The sequence below is a fragment of the Meleagris gallopavo genome, chromosome 1 (assembly GCF_905368555.1).
Source record: "Meleagris gallopavo chromosome 1, MGAL_WU_HG_1.1, whole genome shotgun sequence".
Lineage (NCBI taxonomy): Eukaryota > Metazoa > Chordata > Aves > Galliformes > Phasianidae > Meleagris > Meleagris gallopavo.
The window spans coordinates 193,720,872-193,739,433 of record NC_139404.1 but is presented as its reverse complement, the minus strand read 5'-3'; the positions used below and the strand labels follow the sequence as shown (position 1 = coordinate 193,739,433).

The 18,562-nt window shown below is 53.7% G+C and overlaps 4 protein-coding genes and 1 long non-coding RNA gene across 5 annotated transcripts; 4 read left to right on the top strand and 1 right to left on the bottom strand.

The window, feature by feature from the left end:
* Positions 1–322: 322 nt before the first annotated feature.
* LOC104909426 (uncharacterized) lies at positions 323–5,003 on the bottom strand. The gene is made up of 3 exons (XR_792314.4): positions 4,927–5,003; positions 1,001–1,197; positions 323–893 (listed from the first exon to the last, which is right to left on the bottom strand). It is a non-coding gene; the product is annotated as an uncharacterized LOC104909426 (long non-coding RNA).
* Positions 2,399–3,918, top strand: LOC100547253 (hemoglobin subunit rho). Its single transcript, XM_010706245.4, has 3 exons — positions 2,399–2,561; positions 2,670–2,892; positions 3,773–3,918. Exons 1-3 carry the CDS (start codon positions 2,470–2,472, stop codon positions 3,899–3,901), a joined length of 444 nt encoding a protein of 147 aa, XP_010704547.2. The 5' UTR covers positions 2,399–2,469; the 3' UTR covers positions 3,902–3,918.
* Positions 5,004–7,643: 2,640 nt separating the features above from the next.
* LOC100547404 (hemoglobin subunit beta-like) lies at positions 7,644–8,873 on the top strand. Its single transcript, XM_003203267.5, has 3 exons — positions 7,644–7,798; positions 7,893–8,115; positions 8,670–8,873. Exons 1-3 carry the CDS (start codon positions 7,707–7,709, stop codon positions 8,796–8,798), a joined length of 444 nt encoding a protein of 147 aa, XP_003203315.1. The 5' UTR covers positions 7,644–7,706; the 3' UTR covers positions 8,799–8,873.
* A 1,740-nt stretch (positions 8,874–10,613) lies between these two features.
* On the top strand, positions 10,614–12,177 carry LOC100547252 (hemoglobin subunit beta). The gene is made up of 3 exons (XM_003203266.4): positions 10,614–10,808; positions 10,895–11,117; positions 11,942–12,177. Exons 1-3 carry the CDS (start codon positions 10,717–10,719, stop codon positions 12,068–12,070), a joined length of 444 nt encoding a protein of 147 aa, XP_003203314.1. The 5' UTR covers positions 10,614–10,716; the 3' UTR covers positions 12,071–12,177.
* Positions 12,178–14,864: 2,687 nt separating this feature from the next.
* LOC100548634 (hemoglobin subunit epsilon) lies at positions 14,865–16,484 on the top strand. Its single transcript, XM_003203274.4, has 3 exons — positions 14,865–15,009; positions 15,118–15,340; positions 16,330–16,484. The coding sequence occupies exons 1-3, from the start codon at positions 14,918–14,920 to the stop codon at positions 16,456–16,458; spliced, it is 444 nt and encodes a 147-aa protein (XP_003203322.2). The 5' UTR covers positions 14,865–14,917; the 3' UTR covers positions 16,459–16,484.
* Positions 16,485–18,562: the final 2,078 nt, after the last annotated feature.

The following is an 18,562-nucleotide window of genomic DNA, read 5'->3' as shown; positions in this document are numbered from 1 at the left end:
GTGAGCTTGTCATGGTACAACGAAGAGCACCTCTGCCCCATTTCCTCTGCTTCCTCCCTCCCATGGCTCTCAGGACCACCATTATCCATCTCACAGAGATGTGACCCTGCTCCACTGTGCACCCATGAGAGCAGATGTGAGTGGTCCATGGTGTAGGACAGGGACCTGAGGTTTCTTTCCTCTCTGCCTGCTTCTCCACGGAGTACAGAAAGTCGGCATTTATTGACCACAGATCCTCATTAATAGTAATACTGCAGTGCTCTCTTCTGAGCACTGTGTCTGATGCTCACTGCTTGTCCCAGCCACCCCTCCCCAAACTCTGTCATACTGCAGGCTCACATGCAGAAGAAAAACATCATTATCTTTTTTATTGAGAGTTCAGCTTCACCGAGCTGAAAATGAGACTCCCATCACAGATGAGGCAAATGCGTTGCTAATAATAAACCCAGATGTAGCTTGGATTTTATCCTTTGTGTGGGTCTGCCAGGCAAAGCAGACTGCAGGAAGAGAAGTAATAACCAAGCAGTACGTGAGAGGGGCACCCCGGGCTGCTCACTGCCCCCCAGCTGTGCATGCAGCTGTCCTGGCCGGCTCTGTTCAGTGCTGTGCTGGCTGACACACGATGGGAATATCTGTGTGCCATTTGGGGTTGCACATATTCAACTTCGTTCTATGAGTCTTAGTAAAAACCGAAGAGCTTCTGAAGCCTTCAGATCTCTTCAGGACCCGTGGGTGTGTGGCTCCGTGTCTGCTCTTTAGGTGAGAACTGCAGCAGGCTCTGGCCACCTGTGTGATACACTTATCAGTGCTGAGCAGCCCGCACCCTGCAGCATTATCGGAGCACTATGGTCACTGCCTCGCTGCTGGAAGGGGCCCACGGGCCGTGCATGGGACTGAGAAATTTCAAATAAATAAGTACATAATTAAATAAACAGGTAATACAATGTAAGAATTTCTCCTAGGGGGCTGCAGCAAGAACCTGCAGTGTGATTACACCCACCAGTGATCCCAGCTGGATCGCATTCGGATGTCCGATGAATCGTAGGGTGGTTTCAGTTGGAAGGGACATTTAAAAACCTTCTGGTCCAATTCCCCTGCGCTGAATGAGGACACCCACAGCTGGATCAGGTGCTCAGAGTGCTGTGTTTGTGCCACTGCTCAGTGCTGCTCCATGGAGGTCAGTGAACCAGTATTGATCTGTAAGTGGCACAGGTCAAAGGTCCGGATCATGGAATCATAGAACCATAAAATCCTAAAGGCTGGAAGAGACCTCCCAAGATCATCAAGTCCAAACGTCAATCCACCACTGTCATGCCCATTAATACAATGATAGAATATTTTGAGTTGGAAGGGGCCCTTAAAGGTCATCTAGCTCAACAACCCTGCAATAGAATCATTAAAGCTGAAACAGACCTCTAAGATCAAATCCAACCGTCAGTCCATCGCCACCATGCCCACTAACCACATCCCCACTGGATGAAGCCTTCTAGACTGCCTCTGGAAAGAGCCAAACCCCACAGTCCTGCTGGGGTTCTGCATGCCTCCCACCCTGGCTTATTGTGCCTGTGCACAGGAACATCGTTTTGCCTGTGCAAAAACCCGTTTCAAATGGGGAGTGAGACCCAGAGCCAAGCAGAAGACTTTGGTCAGGCTCTGACCCAGGACGTGACAGGTCTGGTTGTAGAGTGGCTGATCCTGCTGTCCTTATGCAAGGTCTTCTACTTCCCAGAAGAAAGAGCACAAGGGAGATTTAGACTGGACATAAGGAAAGTAATGAGGGTGATGAAGCACTGGCACGGGTTGCCCAGAGAAGCGGTTGATGTCCTGTCCCTGGAGACAGCCACGGTCAGGCTGGACAGGGCTCTCAGCACCTGATGGAGCTGTGGCTGTCCCTGTTCACTGTGGGAGAGTCCTAAGGGCATTTAAAGATTCCTTCCAACTCAAATAACTCTATGGTGCTACGATTCTACGTTCCAGAGTTGCATAGCTGCAACCAGAGACAAGAGCCCTCAGCATTCCCAGGTAGCAGCTCTGGGCAGAAGGGCGAGGAAAGCGCCCACCTGTCTGAGAAATGCCCCCCAGGTTTAGGGAGCCTATGAACGCTGCAGAGGAGACAACATGTGGGCACTGCAGGCGTGAAGCCATTTGAATGCATCGTGCAGAGGGGGCTTGGTGCCTTCTGTAGGGCTGCTACATGCAGGGCTGCAGTGAGGACGGTGAGATAAGGACTGCTGTGTCCTGAGCAGCCTGTTAAGCTGGTCACTGTCTTTCCATGGAAGACCACGCCTTGTGCACACTGACCACCCCATGGACAAACCCCCCTGGCGAGGACCCCCGCCCGCCCCAGCCAATGACCCCACGGCATGGGGTGGGGAGGAGCTGCCAGCAGTGGATAAAAACCCCCGGGGTCTGCAGCTCAGCTCCAAGCTCTGAGTGCTCCCACAGCCGCACGCCAACCCCACTGCCACCATGGTGCATTGGTCCGCCGAGGAGAAGCAGCTCATCACCAGCATCTGGGGCAAAGTCAACGTGGAGGAATGTGGTGCCGAAGCCCTGGCCAGGTAGGTCTGCTCCTGGGATGGGCTCAGCTGCACCCTGCATGCTGAAACCACTGCAGTTTTAGGAGGGAGTGCTAATGGTGTGTGCTTGTGTCCCTCGTCTCTCTGCAGGCTGCTGATCGTCTACCCCTGGACCCAGAGGTTCTTTGATAACTTCGGGAACCTCTCCAGCCCCACTGCCATCATTGGCAATCCCAAGGTCCGTGCTCATGGTAAGAAAGTGCTGAGCTCCTTTGGGGAAGCCGTGAAGAACCTGGACAACATCAAGAACACCTACGCCAAGCTGTCGGAGCTGCACTGTGAGAAGCTGCACGTGGACCCCCAGAACTTCAGGGTGAGATGTGCTGAGCTTGTCCGTCTGTCCCTCCATCCTGTGGAGCATTGCCTGGAGGGTTCCGGGGGAACTTAAGTAGCAGATATTTTAGGTATCGAAGAGAAAGGGGCTGGCTTGGATGGAAAGTGCTTAAGAGAGAGAGGGAAGGCTGTGCATCTGGTAATTTGAAGGAATGGGCCCCAGGCTGTGACAAATTTGGGGACAGAGAGAGGGAGATGCTTTGAGTGCCTGGAGGTTGCAAAAAAGCAGAAGGAAGGTGAGAGGCTGAGTAGGGCTGAGGGTCAACAGGACGAGGACCATGTGCAGTTTCTCCTTGGCACACCGTGCCCTCAGGGATAACTTACATGGGAGGAGAGGGAAAAGCCAATATGGGATGAAGATGCGGGGATCATCAGGGGCTGGGTGCTGATGGGGAGAGATCAGCAGACTGGGATTAGAGTCAGAGAGGTCTGGGTGTGGAGCAAGGTCAGCAGATGAAGGAAGGGAGCAGAGGGGAGCAAAGGAGAGCAGGGTGCTGGGGTGGGTTGTGGCTGTGGGGGCTGGGTGAGGCCCTTGACTTCCATTCCTGCCCCTGCTTTGGGGACGCAGCAGGCAGACATGGCACTGACTTGAGCCCCAGCTCCAGTAGGCATGGGAATTCACAGCAGGAAAAAACCAAACAAACTCAGAAACGTTTTGGGAATGTAGTGGAGAGGCTGGAGAAAGCAGGTGGGAGAATGCAAGGACGGAACGGGTGGATCTTGGTGTCTGTGGTGAGCACAGGACATTTTCCTGCAGAAAGAGCATCTCTGAACTCCTCAGAGCTGCAGCCCCTGGGTCCTGTGCAGGGCAGGGGATGCTCCACACCGTGCTGACCCCATTGCTTCTCTTCTCCCTGCAGCTCCTGGGGAACATCCTCATCATCGTGCTGGCCGCTCACTTCACCAAGGACTTCACCCCCACCTGCCAGGCTGTCTGGCAGAAGCTGGTCGGCGTGGTGGCCCATGCCCTGGCCTACAAGTACCACTGAGCTCCCAGAGCAGGACACAGCTGTGAAAGTCAATAAAAAAGCACGTTGTCTGATCTGCTTGGCGTGCTCCTGTTGTGGGGAGGGTGGGAGCAAAGGGCACCAGAGGGGAAAGAGGGCTCAGGGCTCTGGGGAGCGTCATGGTCTAAAAAGACAGTCAGGTTTGCCAAGGGGGGGGACATCTGGGGACATGTGGGGACAGAGGCCTCTCATCCAGCACTTGGCAAGTCCCAGCCCACCAAGCAGTGCTTTCAGTCTGCAGAAATCACCAGGGAATATTTCTGACCTCTTCTGCACAGAAGGCAGAGCTGTGGGGCCGGACGCTTCTCAGCCTGCAGTGTGTGCAAGGGTAGAGATTTGGAGAGATTCCCTCAAGGCAGCTTAGACTGAAAAATGTATCCTCAAGGTGATAAAAAGCGTTTTCTGTATCAGATGAAAATGCTCTTTCCAGGAGCCTTGGGCATTCTGAGCAGAAGACGCTCCCTGCAAGATGATGTAGATGTCTGCAGAAGAGGGGCCGAGGGCAGTTTTTACATAGGAACAGACAATTTTAACTCAGATTAGCTTAATGAACAATGATTTTTCACTGTAATGGAAGGGTTCTGTCTAAGAGCATCAGAAGTAAGTTAAAAAACAGCAGGAAAGATACGTCTGTCTCAGAAGGAAGAAACCCCTGTTTCATGTGATTTAAGAATGTGTTTCCTGCCCTCCTGCAGATAAAGCAGGGATTTGCACTTGTGACCCCTGTGAGCTACACATCCAGCCTGTGTGATAGGCAGAGGATGCAGGGATGGGGGGAAAAAGCAAAAAGCCAACCAGAAACCAGAAAAGCTTTCCTACAGTACAACACCCTCCTGTCCACCAGCAAATGGCATTTCAGCATTACTTCATAGAAGCATAGAATCACAGGATCAAAACCATTCCCCCTTGTCCTATCACTATCCCCTTGTAAACAGCCATTCCCCCTCCTGTTTATATGCTCCTCACTTTGGCCATCACAGAAACAAACCGGGAGCAAAGATACTTACAGGGCTTTCAGCTGTCATCTTAAGCCATTGCGTGTTCTGCAGGAGAGAGAAGAGTGACTGGCTGTGGTCCAGAGGCTACATCTGCCGCTGCTGCTGATAAGTAAAGCTTGGCGCAGGGTGCTGCTTGCTGCAATCAGAGTGACCAACAAACATTGCTTCTTTTGTGAAGGCCCGGAGCTGCCTTTTGCTGCCAGCAGAATGATTTATCCATAATATCTGTAATATCTTCATCAGTGATGTCAACAGTAGGGTCAGGTGCACCCTCAGCAGTTTGCTGATGACCCCGAGCTGTGGGGTGCAGTGACACAGCAGAGGGACGGGATGCCATCCAGAGGGACACAGACAGGCTGACAGAGGGGCCAGGTGAACCTCATCAGGTTCAGCAAATCCAAGTGCAAGGTCTGCACCTGGGCTAAGGCAACCCCCATTAGCACTACAAGCTGGGGGATGAAAGGATTGAGTGCAGCCCTACCAAAAGAGGCCTGGGATGCTGATGGATGGAAGCTGGGCATGAGCCAGCACTGTGCCCTCACAGCCCAGAAGGCCAACTGCACCCTGGGCTGCAGCAAAAGAAGAGCGACCAGCAGGTCAGGGAGGTGATCCTCCTCTCTGCACTGCGTCCAGATGTGGAGTCCTCAGTGCAGGAGAGACGTGGAGCTGTTGGAGGCATCCAGAGGAGGGCCACAAAAATGATCCCAGGGATGGAACAGCTCTGCTACGAGGACAGCTGAGAGCTGGGGCTGTGCAGATGGAGAAGGGAAGGGCAGGCTGCGAGGTGAGCTGAGAGCAGCCGGTCAGAATCTAAAGGGGAGCGACAGGAAAGAAGGGGACAGGCTCTTGAGCGGGGTCTGTGCTGGCAGAACAAGGGGAAATGGCTTCACGCTCAAAGAGGGGAGACTTAGGTTGGGTGTAAGGAAAAAGTCTGTTACAGTGAGGGTGGTGAGCGCTGAACAGGCTGCCCAGAGATGTGGTGGATGCTCCATCCCTGGAGACTTTCCAGGCGAGGCTGGATCAGGGCCTGGGCAACCTGATGGAGCTGTGGTATCCCTGTTAAATGCAGGGCAGTCGGACTCAACTGCCCTCAAAGGTTCCTTCCAACTATAATGATTCTATGATTCTGTAAAGTAGGAAAGTTCCTGTCCGTGGAATTGGCATTGCCCAGTGTGCAGCAAGAGGCTGAGAACCACACGTGGGGCTCCTCCAGTCAGACCAAAGGAGACAGCAGATGGAAGATGCTGGGGAAGGGTTGTGGATGAAGCGAATCTGTCCCATGTGGGTGCAAATGAGCTCTGACTTAAAGAGATGCATGAGATGGAGTCATCCCTGAAGAAGACCTCCAAAGCAGAGTGCAGGGCTGGGACTGTCTGAGCTGTTCTTTGCTTTTTGCTGAGCATCCCTCGGTCATCTCACTGTTTGGCAGAAAGAGCTGAATGCTTCTTGCCATTCTTGCAGACACTTTCCAGTCTGACTCCACCTCACTGTGAGCTCATTGTGGACCGTGGCCCAGCTGCTGCAAAGCGGGGCACACAGCCTCAGGTCCTACTCAGGAGCAAAAGAGAAATCGGGTGAAGGTCAGCACGCCCCAGGAGCTGCTTCTTCATCTCTTGGTTTAGTATCTCACCTTACACCTGGGTTGGAAGTCTGGATCTGTCCTTGTGGGATGGAGCTCCTGAGCTGCAGGGCAACAGCCACCAGTTCACCATCCCACCCCGTTCGCAGTGAACCTGCAACTTGCATCCATAGAGCAATTTGTTGTCATTACAACCTCCTCATTTCATGTCTACACCAAATGAGAAAGCATTTGCAAAAACAAATTGCTCACACGTAGTTAGCATAACCAGAGCTGCCATTGGTGAAATGGTGGAGTTTGTGGCCAGGTGACCAATTGCAGCTGAAGTCAACAGGCAGGGCTCAGCTCCTCACTGTCGCTACTTGCATAACTGAGTGCAGCAGTGCATCCCATGGTGCATCATTATAAAATGACAGTGGAAAGAGTGCTTTGCTTGTTTTTTTGACAGCCTCTCGTGCTAGTAGAAAACACTTTGAATCAATGGACGACAACTATGGACAATAACCATGGAGAACTACTATGGATGACTATGGAGAACCACTCAACACAAAGAACAACTATGGAGAACTACTGTGGGCAACAACTATGGACAATAGGAAGGAACAACAGCTGTGAAACTCTTTATGAGTACTGACAAGAGAGGAGAATCTTGAATTCAAAGCACGAGGCCTACATTTGGGATAAGCATTGGGCTCTCGTTTCCCAGAAAGCCTCTGATCCTTCAGTTTGGGGCTGACGATGCCTGGAGCTGTTCACGATGGATTCCGAGGAGTGCAGGCACCATCAAGAGTCTGAAAACAAGGCCAAGGTAAAGGCTGTGAGCTCTTTGACATCACTGCCCGTTTCACTGGATCTCCTCCACAAGTTCAGTCCCCAACCACTGGCAGTGACACTGGAGACCTGTGGCCATGGAAGGGCCACGCAGGGAGCTCCACCTGCGCTCAGGGCTGTGGCTGTGACAGCATGAGTGTGAAGTGAAGCTGGTCCACTCAAAGGCAGAGGGGGAATGGGCCCCTCTTCCCCTTGGACAGTATCCAAATTTGCTATCTTTCCTTCTGCAGCTCAACTCCCTCCCCAGACGCAACCAATGGAAACGTCAACTGAGATTAGGGCAAGCTGTTAGTAGTGTATAAAAATCCACGGGTAGACTTTGGCCCCACTTCCTACTCATTGTTCAGGGAAGCCCAAAGCAAGCCCTACAGCTGCCACCATGGTGCACTGGTCTGCTGAGGAGAAGCAGCTCATCACCGGCCTCTGGGGCAAGGTCAATGTGGCCGACTGCGGGGCCGAAGCCCTGGCCAGGTAGGTCCAGCTCCGGGGCATGGCTCAGCTGCTCCCTGGGTAGGGAAATGGCTGCAATTGGAGGTGTGTGCTTGTGTGCCCCATCTCTCTACAGGCTGCTGATTGTCTACCCTTGGACCCAGAGGTTCTTTGCGTCCTTTGGGAACCTCTCCAGCCCCACCGCCATCCTTGGCAACCCCATGGTCCGTGCCCATGGCAAGAAAGTGCTCACCTCCTTTGGGGATGCTGTGAAGAACCTGGACAACATCAAGAAGAGCTTTGCCCAGCTGAGCAAACTGCACTGTGACAAGCTGCATGTGGACCCCGAGAACTTCAGGGTGAGCCTCTGGGGAGAACAGGCGGCACTTATAGGACTGAGGTGTGCAAAAGGAGGGATGCAAGCAGGTGCGGTGGATGGGCACAAAATGTGGGGTGATTTATGTGCAGACTGCAGAGTGAATGGAGAGAAGCAATATCAGCCTAGAGCAGCAAGGGAGCAGAAGAGAAGAAACAAAGACAGGATTGGAGGGGAGGAGATGAGCTTGGACATGAGGGAATGGTTACTCCAGGACAGAAAATAGACACATTTCAACAGAATGAGGGGATCTGAGTCAAAGAGAGCCAGGGTAGTGGGGAAACGAAGGGAGAGAATAAAATCCAGAGCTGAGCGGGGTCACTGGCACAGCCGGTGTAGAGAAGGTGTTTGGGGAGGGGGCTACGGCATGTTCCAACATCCCAGTGAGTGCCAGAGGGCCAGGAACAGTGCATGGGTTGCAGGAAATGGGCTCCTTGCATTGTGATGGATCTCCATCACTGCCCTGGGATGGCTACGTGGTACGAAGGAGGTGGGAACAGCGCTGGCTGATGGCTTCTCTTCTTCCTCCTTTGCCAGCTCCTGGGGGACATCCTGATCGTCGTCCTGGCCTCCCACATCGGCAAGGACTTCACTCCTGCCAGCCAGGCTGCCTGGCAGAAGATGGTGCGTGTGGTGGCCCACGCACTGGCCCACGAGTACCACTGAGCCCCTTGGAGATGAGCTCCCGGTGCCCTCGGGGTCTGCTGGGCTGTAACTGCCAAATAAACACTGCTGCAGTCAGGATAGAGTCTCTGCCTCTCTGTAGGGTCAGGGCGGGGGCTGCCCTGGGGACTGGGAATGGAACGAGGTGCTCACATACATGGTACTGCAGGACATGTTTTGTTTCCATGAATTCCTGCAGGTGAGATTTGTCTAAGCTGGATAAACACAGGGAGCATTCAAGACCTGAAAAAATAAACATACCCCAAAATACAAATAGGAACGCTGGTTCTGCACTGAGGCATCAGCAACATCACTGCATTTAATGTTGTAAACTTCCACAGTTCAAGTGGAACAAACCTTTGCACAAAAACGTGCAGTTGCAGAGAGATGAGGTGTGTTGTTTGTAACATCTTTGATGGAAGGAAGCACGAAAAGGAGCCAGGAGTTGGACTCTATGGTCCTTTTTGTCCCTCCCAAATTGGGATATTCTATGATTTTATGGTACTGGTTTTCTGCCCTTGTCCAAATTGTTATAATTCTCAAATTATTAAAGGCAGAATTTAATAGTAGCAGGAATCTATTATAGCAAAAAAAATATTCCAAGAATGATCATTGCACATACAGAAAGGACAGAGCACTTGGTTTCACTGCCCCTACATCTAGCTTTTCAGCAGCAAAAGTTCCCTGAAGTCCCCTCACTGTGCAGAAGGCCATGGTGCTCTCCGGGCTCCCATCCCCATTCTAGCCCAGATGTGGCTCGCAGCATGCCCACAGGTTGCAGAGCAGCTCGGGGACACCTCTGGATCCTGGCACAAAGAATTCCTGCCCGCACCCGCCTGCCCTGTTATCAGGGAGAAGGCAGAAGTCACAGCTACAGCGCAGGCATGCACCCAGCTCAGCTCTTTGCAGCACGGCCCTTCAACCAAGCCCTTTCCAAAGCAAGTGTGCAGAGAACTGGTGCAGCTTCGAGCACCAGTGTCAGCCACAGCCCACGGCCAACGCCAGTGCTTTGCTCCATGGCCACCCATCCCCTGGGCCAGCAGGTCTGGCCCCATTACGTCCATCCCAGCTCCAGCCCCTGCTTGCTGGCAGCAGCCTGGCAGCCCCAGGCACCTCTCCCAGCACACTGCCATGTCACTGGGTCAGGTCAGGTGCTGCTTTCCTGCTGCCAGTGAGGCTGTCCCCAGTGTATGCAGTGTGTCCCACCTTTCCTAGGTCACCCGTGCACTGATGCCATGCAGGTGATCTCTGTGTTCTGCGTTCTGGGCCTGCCTTGCTTCCCTCTGCCTGCAGGCTCTTTGAGGCAGGAGCTCTGCACCCGGCTGCCCCCAGCTCACTTAGTGCTACCCCGAAGTCAGCAAGCTGCTCGATAGCTGATGGGAAAGAACAAGGAGAACCCAAGCCTGGCAGGAAGAAGAGAGAGAAACCACATGCACGTGGCTGGTGTGCTGGGAGGAAGGACCCAGCAGACCCAAGTTGTGGTCTCTTGCCTCACAGCAAGGCGGAGTGCTGTGGTTTGGAACTGTGTGAGGGGCACCCAGCCCGGCACCCAGCGCTGTGCTCACAGCACTGGGGTGGGCACAGGATGCCATGCCCACGCCGTGCATGGGGATGTATGGCGCAGCCCGTATGGAGCTGCAGGGCTGGGAGTCGGGGGGGGCTGGGCGGTGGTGTGGCCACGGATCTGGGCACCGTGCCCTGCGCCCCACCCTGATGCCGCGTTCCCTCCCCCGGGGTGCCAAGGCTGGGGGCCCCTCCTGAGATGCAGCCAATTGCGGGGTGCACGGGGAAGAGGAGGGGCCCGGCGGAGCGGATAAAAGTGGGGACACAGACGGCCGCTCACCAGCGTGCGATCCCCGCGGGAGCAAGAGCCCAGACCTCCTCCGTACCGACAGCCACACGCTACCCTCCAACCGCCGCCATGGTGCACTGGTCTGCTGAGGAGAAGCAGCTCATCACCGGCCTCTGGGGCAAGGTCAATGTGGCCGACTGCGGGGCCGAAGCCCTGGCCAGGTAGGTCCAGCTTCGGGGCATGGCTCAGCTGCTCCCTGGGTAGGGAAATGGCTGCAATTGGAGGTGTGTGCTTCTGTTCCCTACAGGCTGCTGATTGTCTACCCCTGGACCCAGAGGTTCTTTGCGTCCTTTGGGAACCTCTCCAGCCCCACCGCCATCCTTGGCAACCCCATGGTCCGTGCCCATGGCAAGAAAGTGCTCACCTCCTTTGGGGATGCTGTGAAGAACCTGGACAACATCAAGAACACCTTCTCCCAACTGTCCGAGCTGCACTGTGACAAGCTGCATGTGGACCCCGAGAACTTCAGGGTGAGCCGTGCTCTTGACCGGGTCCCATCCCAGTGCATCTCCAAGAGGAGATTCTCCCTATGTCCCCCAGGACCCATGTGTGGGTGCTCCCCACAGATCTCCCCTAGGAGGAATTGGAGGCTGGGGTCAGGGTCAGAGGTGGGAGACACAGAGAGGGAAGGGACCAACCTGCAGCACAGTGAGAAAGGGACGAAGGGGATGGAGGGACTGATGGGTGGGTGACAGTGAGAGTACAGAGGAGAAGGGAAGGCAGTGAGGAGGTGGCTGCAGTGCAGAAATGGAGGGGAGAGCCAAGCGGAAGCCACTGTTGGAGTGGGAAGAGGTCTGAGCCAAGGGAAAAGTGCAGGAGCAAGAGTGCAACATGGCATGGAGATGGGCGAGGAGCAAGGGACAGTGGCTGGATGCTGGGACCCAAGACGTGAGATGGGGAGGAGTGGTGGAGATCCTACATGCCAGCAGGAGTGTGGCTGTGCTGCCCACTCCCCGGAGCTCCCACCTGCAGCCAAATGGGGGATTTCTGGATAGCCTGTGGCTCTTCTCACAGTAGCAGCAGAGGGAGGAAATATGGCCCCAGTGGGTGAGATGGAAAGCTTTGGGCCCAGCGGCTCGGCCAAGACAGGAGCTGGTGTGTTTTGCACACTGTGCATTTTGATGTTTAGACTGTACAAAAGGGTTAATGAGTTTAAGGTATGTCTTAACAAGAGCTATAGTTTATAGGGTCATCTTTAAGCCCAGGTATGTTTCCCTGGTGCTGGTGCGAGCACTGGCACAGGGAGGGGCTGGCTTCAGGGCATTGCTAACAGAGGGTCCTCCTATCCCCACAGCTCCTGGGTGACATCCTCATCATCGTCCTGGCCGCCCACTTCAGCAAGGACTTCACTCCTGAATGCCAGGCTGCCTGGCAGAAGCTGGTCCGTGTGGTGGCCCATGCCCTGGCTCGCAAGTACCACTAAGCACCAGCAGCAAAGATCCCGGAGCGCCCTACAGCTATTGTATGCACCTGCAGAAATGCTCCGAGGCTGACAGCTTGTGACAGGCAAATAAAGTTCATTCAGTGACACTCGTCTGCTGTCTGCGTGTCCCTGTGCAGCCTGGGGCTGGGATGGTGGGGGACGTGGGCACAGTGGGAGCTCAGTGGGGCAGGGTTGGCTCTATGGAGTGCTTTGTGCTCAGTGGGGCTTTATGGGGTTCCGTGGATCTGCCCCTGGAAAGCAAACCTGCAAGCCCATGTCTGGGCAGGCACAGCGCTGGGAGGTTTGCACTGAGGCTATGTCTGTAGAAATGAGTTTTCTTACTGACACAGAGAAATCATATATTTAAGAGAGAATAAACAAAGTGAAGGCTTTAATCCTTCCTGGCTCATTTCTGGCATTCAGCCTCCCTGAAAGGAGCTGACTCATGCTAGCCCAGCAGCCAGCTGGGTGGGGGCAGGTTGCAGATAAACATTTTGCTATCAAGACTTGCACAGACCTTGTTTATGCACTTCTTCACCCTACACTGCCCATTCTGCAGTTCTGGGTGGAGGAAGAGAAGGGGGTTAATACTGTCAGTAGTAATAACTATTAATGATGTTCTGGAACTACAAATCAATTGATGTAATTTGCATGCAAACTACAGAGGTGTTTAAATGTGCACAGCGCAGGGCTCCATAGGGTGGGGGTTGTTCTTGGGATGGGAGAACCACTCATCCTATTGAGATGAGCATAGGGCAGCAAAAGCAGCTGCTGCTGGAATGACGTGCTGCTTTCGAAGGGGAAACCGAGGGGATACAGCAAGAATCCCTGGCACCAAGTCTGTACCTGTCCCTGCTCCGTCCCTGCCCATGGCATCTCCCCCTCCTCCTCTGGCTCACTGCAGGGTATCGAAGCCCCCATGGCCCCTTGACCCCTCCTCAAGCACTCTGCTCAGTGGAAGGAGGGTGTTGTTGCTGTCGCAAGGACATAGGAGGACACTTTGTGTTAAGACAAAAAGTGCTGTCCTCCTTGCAGGTGCCTGGGCAGGCACAGTGAGAGCCGTGCTCAGCTATCACCAGCAAAAGGCAGACGTAGGCAACTCTAATCCATGATTCAGATCTACTCCATGGTGTAAAACAATGTATACAACCAGAAGGGAAAAGGGTATTAAAAGGCTGAAGGTCTCCCTCAGTATTTTCTTTCTTTTAATTGATTTTCCTCCCATTCCTTTATTTTTGGTACAAGGCCAGGGGGACACTGAATAAGTGGTGCTCAGTGGAGTTGGATTTTATCTTAATGACCTTTTCCAACCTTAAATGATTCGATGATTCAGTGATTCTATGGAGGAAGGCAAGCCCAGGACTCTGGGGAGGAGCTCAGCCCCTTTCCAGCTCTGCTGCAGCCATACGAGCACCTGCTGCTGCTTCAACATGACCCCGTGCCTCTTGGATGTCACTGGTTAAAGATACTAATAATTCATTCTTCTGATACTTCATGCAGTGGTAGCTCCATTTGTTTAGAATAAGCCTTTAGGACTCTCACGCAGGGACAAAGCTCCTGGGGAAGGTACCCCAGCGCTGTGTCCTCAGGGGTGGCACAGGAGAGCACTTTGCGTGGTGTCTGAACAGCTCCTGAACTCGGGGAAGATGTGGTTTGTGCCAGCTTTGTCATAGAATCATAGAATCATTCAAACTGGAAAAGCCCTCCAAGATCTCTAAGCCCAACCCCAACCCACCCCACCATGCCCACTGACCACATCCCTCAGTGCTGCATCCCTGTGGCTTGGAACACCTCCAGGGATGGTGACCCCACCGCCACCGTGGGCAGCTGTGCCACTGCATCATCACTCTCTGGGAGAAGAAATGTTTTCCAATATCCAACCTCAATCTCCCCTCGCTGGAGAAGGATCCAACTGTTGGACACCCCTGAGCTGAGCTCTTGCTGTTTTCTGAGCCCACATCAGATGCTGCAGAGACAACTCTGGAGTTCAAACCATGTTTCCCCTGTTCTTTATGGATGTGAACACAAGCAGAGCTAGGTTGAAAGGGGTGATCCTGTTCAGTTCCTGTGCAGCAGCTCGGCATGCAGCCAGTCACCTTACAGCTGATGGGTGAGCTTCCACCGGCCCCAAAATGGAAAGTAAACGTCCCAGGTCAGGGTTTGTCGTAGTAAGCGGCAGTGGGGTTAAAGTCCATTGCAGTGTTCGTGGAGCCTCTGCTGCTGGAACAACCCTGGGCTGCGTGGCCTCGGGCTGCATGTCGGCGTGTGCCATGGGGAGCCATGGAGCAGGGCACGCCACACGGAGTCCCATGCGTGTGTCGCAAATGGAGGCCGGCTCTTGGTTGGATCTCAGGAAACACCTCTTTACAGAAAGGGCTGTTAAGCACTGCAATGGGCTGCACAGGGAGGTGGTTGAGTCGCCATCCCTGGATGTGTTTAAAAACTGTTTGGATGTGGTGCTCAGGGCCGTGATTTAATGAGGGCTGTTAGAGTTAGGGTAGGATGATTGGTTGTGTTGGACTTGATGATCTTTAAGGTCTTTTCCAACCTGAGCAATTCTATGATTCTATGACTCTACGTGCAGCCCTTTCTCTGAAAAGAGGCCCAGGTCTGGTAGGGCAGCGCTGGGGGAAGGGTCAGAGCAGGGATGACCAGAGGCCCCTTTTCTGCTGCCACACCCTGACCACCCCTCCTGCCCCCCAGCACAAACCCCCGCCCGCCCCAGCCAATGACCCCACGGCATGGGGTGGGGAGGAGCTGCCAGCAGTGGATAAAAACCCCCGGGGTCTGCAGCTCAGCTCCAAGCTCTGAGTGCTCCCACAGCCGCACGCCAACCCCACTGCCACCATGGTGCATTGGTCCGCTGAGGAGAAGCAGCTCATCACCAGCATCTGGGGCAAAGTCAACGTGGAGGAATGTGGTGCCGAAGCCCTGGCCAGGTAGGTCTGCTCCTGGGATGGGCTCAGCTGCACCCTGCATGCTGAAACCACTGCAGTTTTAGGAGGGAGTGCTAATGGTGTGTGCTTGTGTCCCTCGTCTCTCTGCAGGCTGCTGATCGTCTACCCCTGGACCCAGAGGTTCTTCGCGTCCTTTGGGAACCTCTCCAGCCCCACCGCCATCATGGGCAACCCCAGGGTCCGTGCTCATGGTAAGAAAGTGCTGAGCTCCTTTGGGGAAGCCGTGAAGAACCTGGACAACATCAAGAACACCTACGCCAAGCTGTCGGAGCTGCACTGCGACAAGTTGCACGTGGACCCCGAGAACTTCAGGGTGAGATGTTGGCAGCCTGAGCCCATTCCTGTGCAGTGCTTTGCTTTGAAACATGGGGGGCTGCCCCAGCCATGCTGGCTGAGTACTTTCTGCCTGCTGGAGTCAGCGCCCCTGCATAGACCCAGTGAGTGCAGAACTCTTTGCAGGAGGGCAGGCGGCTTTCAGGCTGAAAAGCTCCATTGTTTTTGTGTCAGTGTAGCAATGGGAAGGAGAAAGTATTATGAGACTGTAAGCTAAAGGAGGCACTTGGGTTGAGAACAAATGAAAGCAAACCAGAGAAAGGTGCAGCCTGGGCTGGAGGAAGAAGAGGTGGTGGGATGCTTAGCAGAGCACGGAAGGAAGTCATACATCCTATAGAATTCGATGATTCTATGGGAAGAAGAGCGGTTCTGAAATGACAGAGCAGGTTTCTGGTTTATCCAGTATGGGCTGCCTGTCTGGGTCATAGAATCATAGAACCATAGAATGGTTGGGTTGGAAGGGACTTTTAAGCCCCCCAGTCTCACCCCCTGCCGTGGGCTGGGTGCCCTCTACCTGCTCAGGCTGCCCAGGGCCCCATCCAACCTGGCCTTGGCACCTCCAGGGATAGGACTCCCACAGATTCTCTGGGCAACCTGGGTAAGAATGGGCAGTCCCTCTTCCCCTAAAACCTGCAAATAAAAACGTGTAGATTTCCTCATTTACAACAAACAAACAAACAAATTACAAGCAGTGTTTTGCAAGGTGGATGTCAGGCCAAACCAGCATCCCAAGAATTGAGGAAAATAGTCTCAAGGCTTTTCCTCCACCCACTCCCCCTTTATTTTCGCAAGGACGGAGCAGACCACTTTTTTTTTTCCCCCAAGCTCAGAGCTTTCTAGGCAAAGAGTGAGCATTTGAGCCCAGCAGCCCCAGCAGCAAGCACTGACGCTGTGCTGGGTAAGAAGAGGAGATGCTCCCTGACCATCCAAGCAGCACTAACCTTTCCTGCTCTCCACTTTCTCCTGCAGCTCCTTGGGGACATCCTGATTATCGTCCTGGCTTCCCACTTTGCCAGGGATTTCACTCCTGCCTGCCAATTTGCCTGGCAGAAGCTGGTCAACGTTGTGGCTCACGCTCTGGCTCGCAAGTATCACTGAGCTGCATCACAGCCATGGCCATAGCCCCCAATAAACACCTGGAATGCATGTGGTCTGCCTGTCTGTGTTGGGGGGGTATGGGGAGAGCTGGGACTGCTGAGGCAGTGTTCTCATCACTCTGGGGAGCAGCCATGTGTGTGTGCTCTGCCTTGACATGACATGGGGCTGGGGGGAGAAAACCCACACCAAATGCTGGAACGCACTTGCAAGGAGCCTGGCACTGGGAGGGCATCAGAGAGGGCTGCAGGAGCAACTGGGGACTGGGAAGAATGCAAGCCTGTTCTCCTGACTCTAGATTAATCAGAAATGAGGTGATTCTGTGATTTGCCCAAGGAGGCTGTGGATGCCCCATCCCTGCAGGCATCCAATGCCAGGCTGGATGTGGCTCTGGGCAGCCTGGGCTGCTGGTTGGTGACCTGCACACAGCAGGGGGTTGGAAGTGGGTGAGCACTGTGCTCCTTTGCAACCCAAGACATTCTACCTTTCTATGATTCCATGATTCTGTGAAGCCAGCAGTGCCCAGGCTCACAGCTCCCTGCCTGCTGCTCCATCCCCCACCCAATGGTCCCCATGGTGCTCGGAGCTGGGCTACACATCAGGCTCAGTTGTTTGTTCGTTGGGATGAGGGTTACAAGGATGGCTTTTATCTCCTATTTTGCTACCCACAAAAAGGAAAAGTATAAGAGCATCCAGGACGCTCTTTATCTCTCTCCTACATCACAGAATCACAGAATCCTTAGAGTTGGAAGGGACCTCTGAAGGTCATTTGGTCCCTGCATTTAACAGGGACACTACAGGTAGATCAGGTTGTCCAGGGCCCAATTCAGCCTCGCCTGGAAAGTCTTCAGGGATGGAGCATCCATCACGTCTCTGGGCAGCCTGTTCAGTGCCTCGTAGGACATCAGTCCCTCCCCATTCTTGGGAGCACTGCTGAGAGTTGTCCTTGGGACCTCGATGGAGGATGGCAAAGTGACAGTAGCTCAGAACATGGAAATGTGTTTCAGGACATAGGTGCTGCTGAATGCTGTGCCTCTGGAGGGCAGTGAGGTTGTGGGGGGGTGGAGACACAGGGGATGGGATGGGGTGTTCCAGAGTGAGCTGACATGCTTTGTGCCTTCCATCAGGAAGGCTGTGACCACGGGGTTGGTTGTGCACACAATCCAAGATGCTCTTTGGTGTTCCTTCATTTCTGAGGAACTGCAGCCCAGACCTCATTCAGGTTTTGCTTTAAAATGTTGGGAAAACCCTAAACCTCTATGAACTGCTGCACTGAGTGGATGGGAAGCTCTTCTCAGCTTCTTTAGCAGGTTGATGGATTGCTCTCCTCACTCACAGCAGCTCCTCTCAGAGCTGAGGCAGAGCTGCCAACCTCTGATGAATGAGCGCACTGTGCTGCCTCAGAGATCAATAAGAGAATTTTCCCTGTGACAGCAGAATAACAACTGAATGGACTGTGTGAGAGGACTGTTAAAATTAGTTGGAAAAGACATTGGGATATGACAGAAATCAGCAAACAGAGCTGAACTGTGGCTGCAACCTCCCTCTTTGGGTGACATCCATCTCTGGCAGCTGCCCTCTGCAGACCCACCATGCACAGCTGTGCAAACATTGGGTGGAAGATTCCTGCTTCATAGAACAATTGAACGGCCTGGGTTGCAAAGGAGCACAGTGCTCACCCACTTCCAACCCCCTGCTGTGTGCAGGTCGCCAACCAGCAGCCCAGGCTGCCCAGAGCCACATCCAGCCTGGCCTTGGATGCCTGCAGGGATGGGGCATCCACAGCCTCCTTGGGCAACCTGTTCCACTGCCTCACCACCCTCTGCATGAAAAACTTCCTCCTCACATCCAACCCAAACCTCCCCTGGCTCAGTTTATAATAGAACATGCTATCATAATAGATAGCATGCACAGCTTTAGTGGGTGTTAAGGAAAAGAAGCAGTCAAATATCAGTGCTAGGATAGCTGATGGAGTTGGTGTCATGAAAAATGCTGCGGTGGCATTTTGGTGCTTATGGGAGAAACTGCTGTGTTTGCTCCACAGGGAACCTCTTGTTTGGAAATAAATAGCTCACAATTTGTGCTTAAAGACCCGCTGAATCCATCA

Excerpts from the sequence above, each read along its gene's own strand:
- LOC100547253 (XM_010706245.4), top strand. The coding sequence starts at position 2,470 with ATGGTGCATTGGTCCGCCGAGGAGAAGCAGCTCATCACCAGCATCTGG. Across the intron at positions 2,562-2,669 it reads GGTGCCGAAGCCCTGGCCAG|GCTGCTGATCGTCTACCCCT; the intron begins GTAGGTCTGCTC and ends GTCTCTCTGCAG. Across the intron at positions 2,893-3,772 it reads TGGACCCCCAGAACTTCAGG|CTCCTGGGGAACATCCTCAT; the intron begins GTGAGATGTGCT and ends TTCTCCCTGCAG.
- LOC100547404 (XM_003203267.5), top strand. The coding sequence starts at position 7,707 with ATGGTGCACTGGTCTGCTGAGGAGAAGCAGCTCATCACCGGCCTCTGG. Across the intron at positions 7,799-7,892 it reads GGGGCCGAAGCCCTGGCCAG|GCTGCTGATTGTCTACCCTT; the intron begins GTAGGTCCAGCT and ends ATCTCTCTACAG. Across the intron at positions 8,116-8,669 it reads TGGACCCCGAGAACTTCAGG|CTCCTGGGGGACATCCTGAT; the intron begins GTGAGCCTCTGG and ends CTCCTTTGCCAG.
- LOC100547252 (XM_003203266.4), top strand. The coding sequence starts at position 10,717 with ATGGTGCACTGGTCTGCTGAGGAGAAGCAGCTCATCACCGGCCTCTGG. Across the intron at positions 10,809-10,894 it reads GGGGCCGAAGCCCTGGCCAG|GCTGCTGATTGTCTACCCCT; the intron begins GTAGGTCCAGCT and ends TGTTCCCTACAG. Across the intron at positions 11,118-11,941 it reads TGGACCCCGAGAACTTCAGG|CTCCTGGGTGACATCCTCAT; the intron begins GTGAGCCGTGCT and ends CTATCCCCACAG.
- LOC100548634 (XM_003203274.4), top strand. The coding sequence starts at position 14,918 with ATGGTGCATTGGTCCGCTGAGGAGAAGCAGCTCATCACCAGCATCTGG. Across the intron at positions 15,010-15,117 it reads GGTGCCGAAGCCCTGGCCAG|GCTGCTGATCGTCTACCCCT; the intron begins GTAGGTCTGCTC and ends GTCTCTCTGCAG. Across the intron at positions 15,341-16,329 it reads TGGACCCCGAGAACTTCAGG|CTCCTTGGGGACATCCTGAT; the intron begins GTGAGATGTTGG and ends TTTCTCCTGCAG.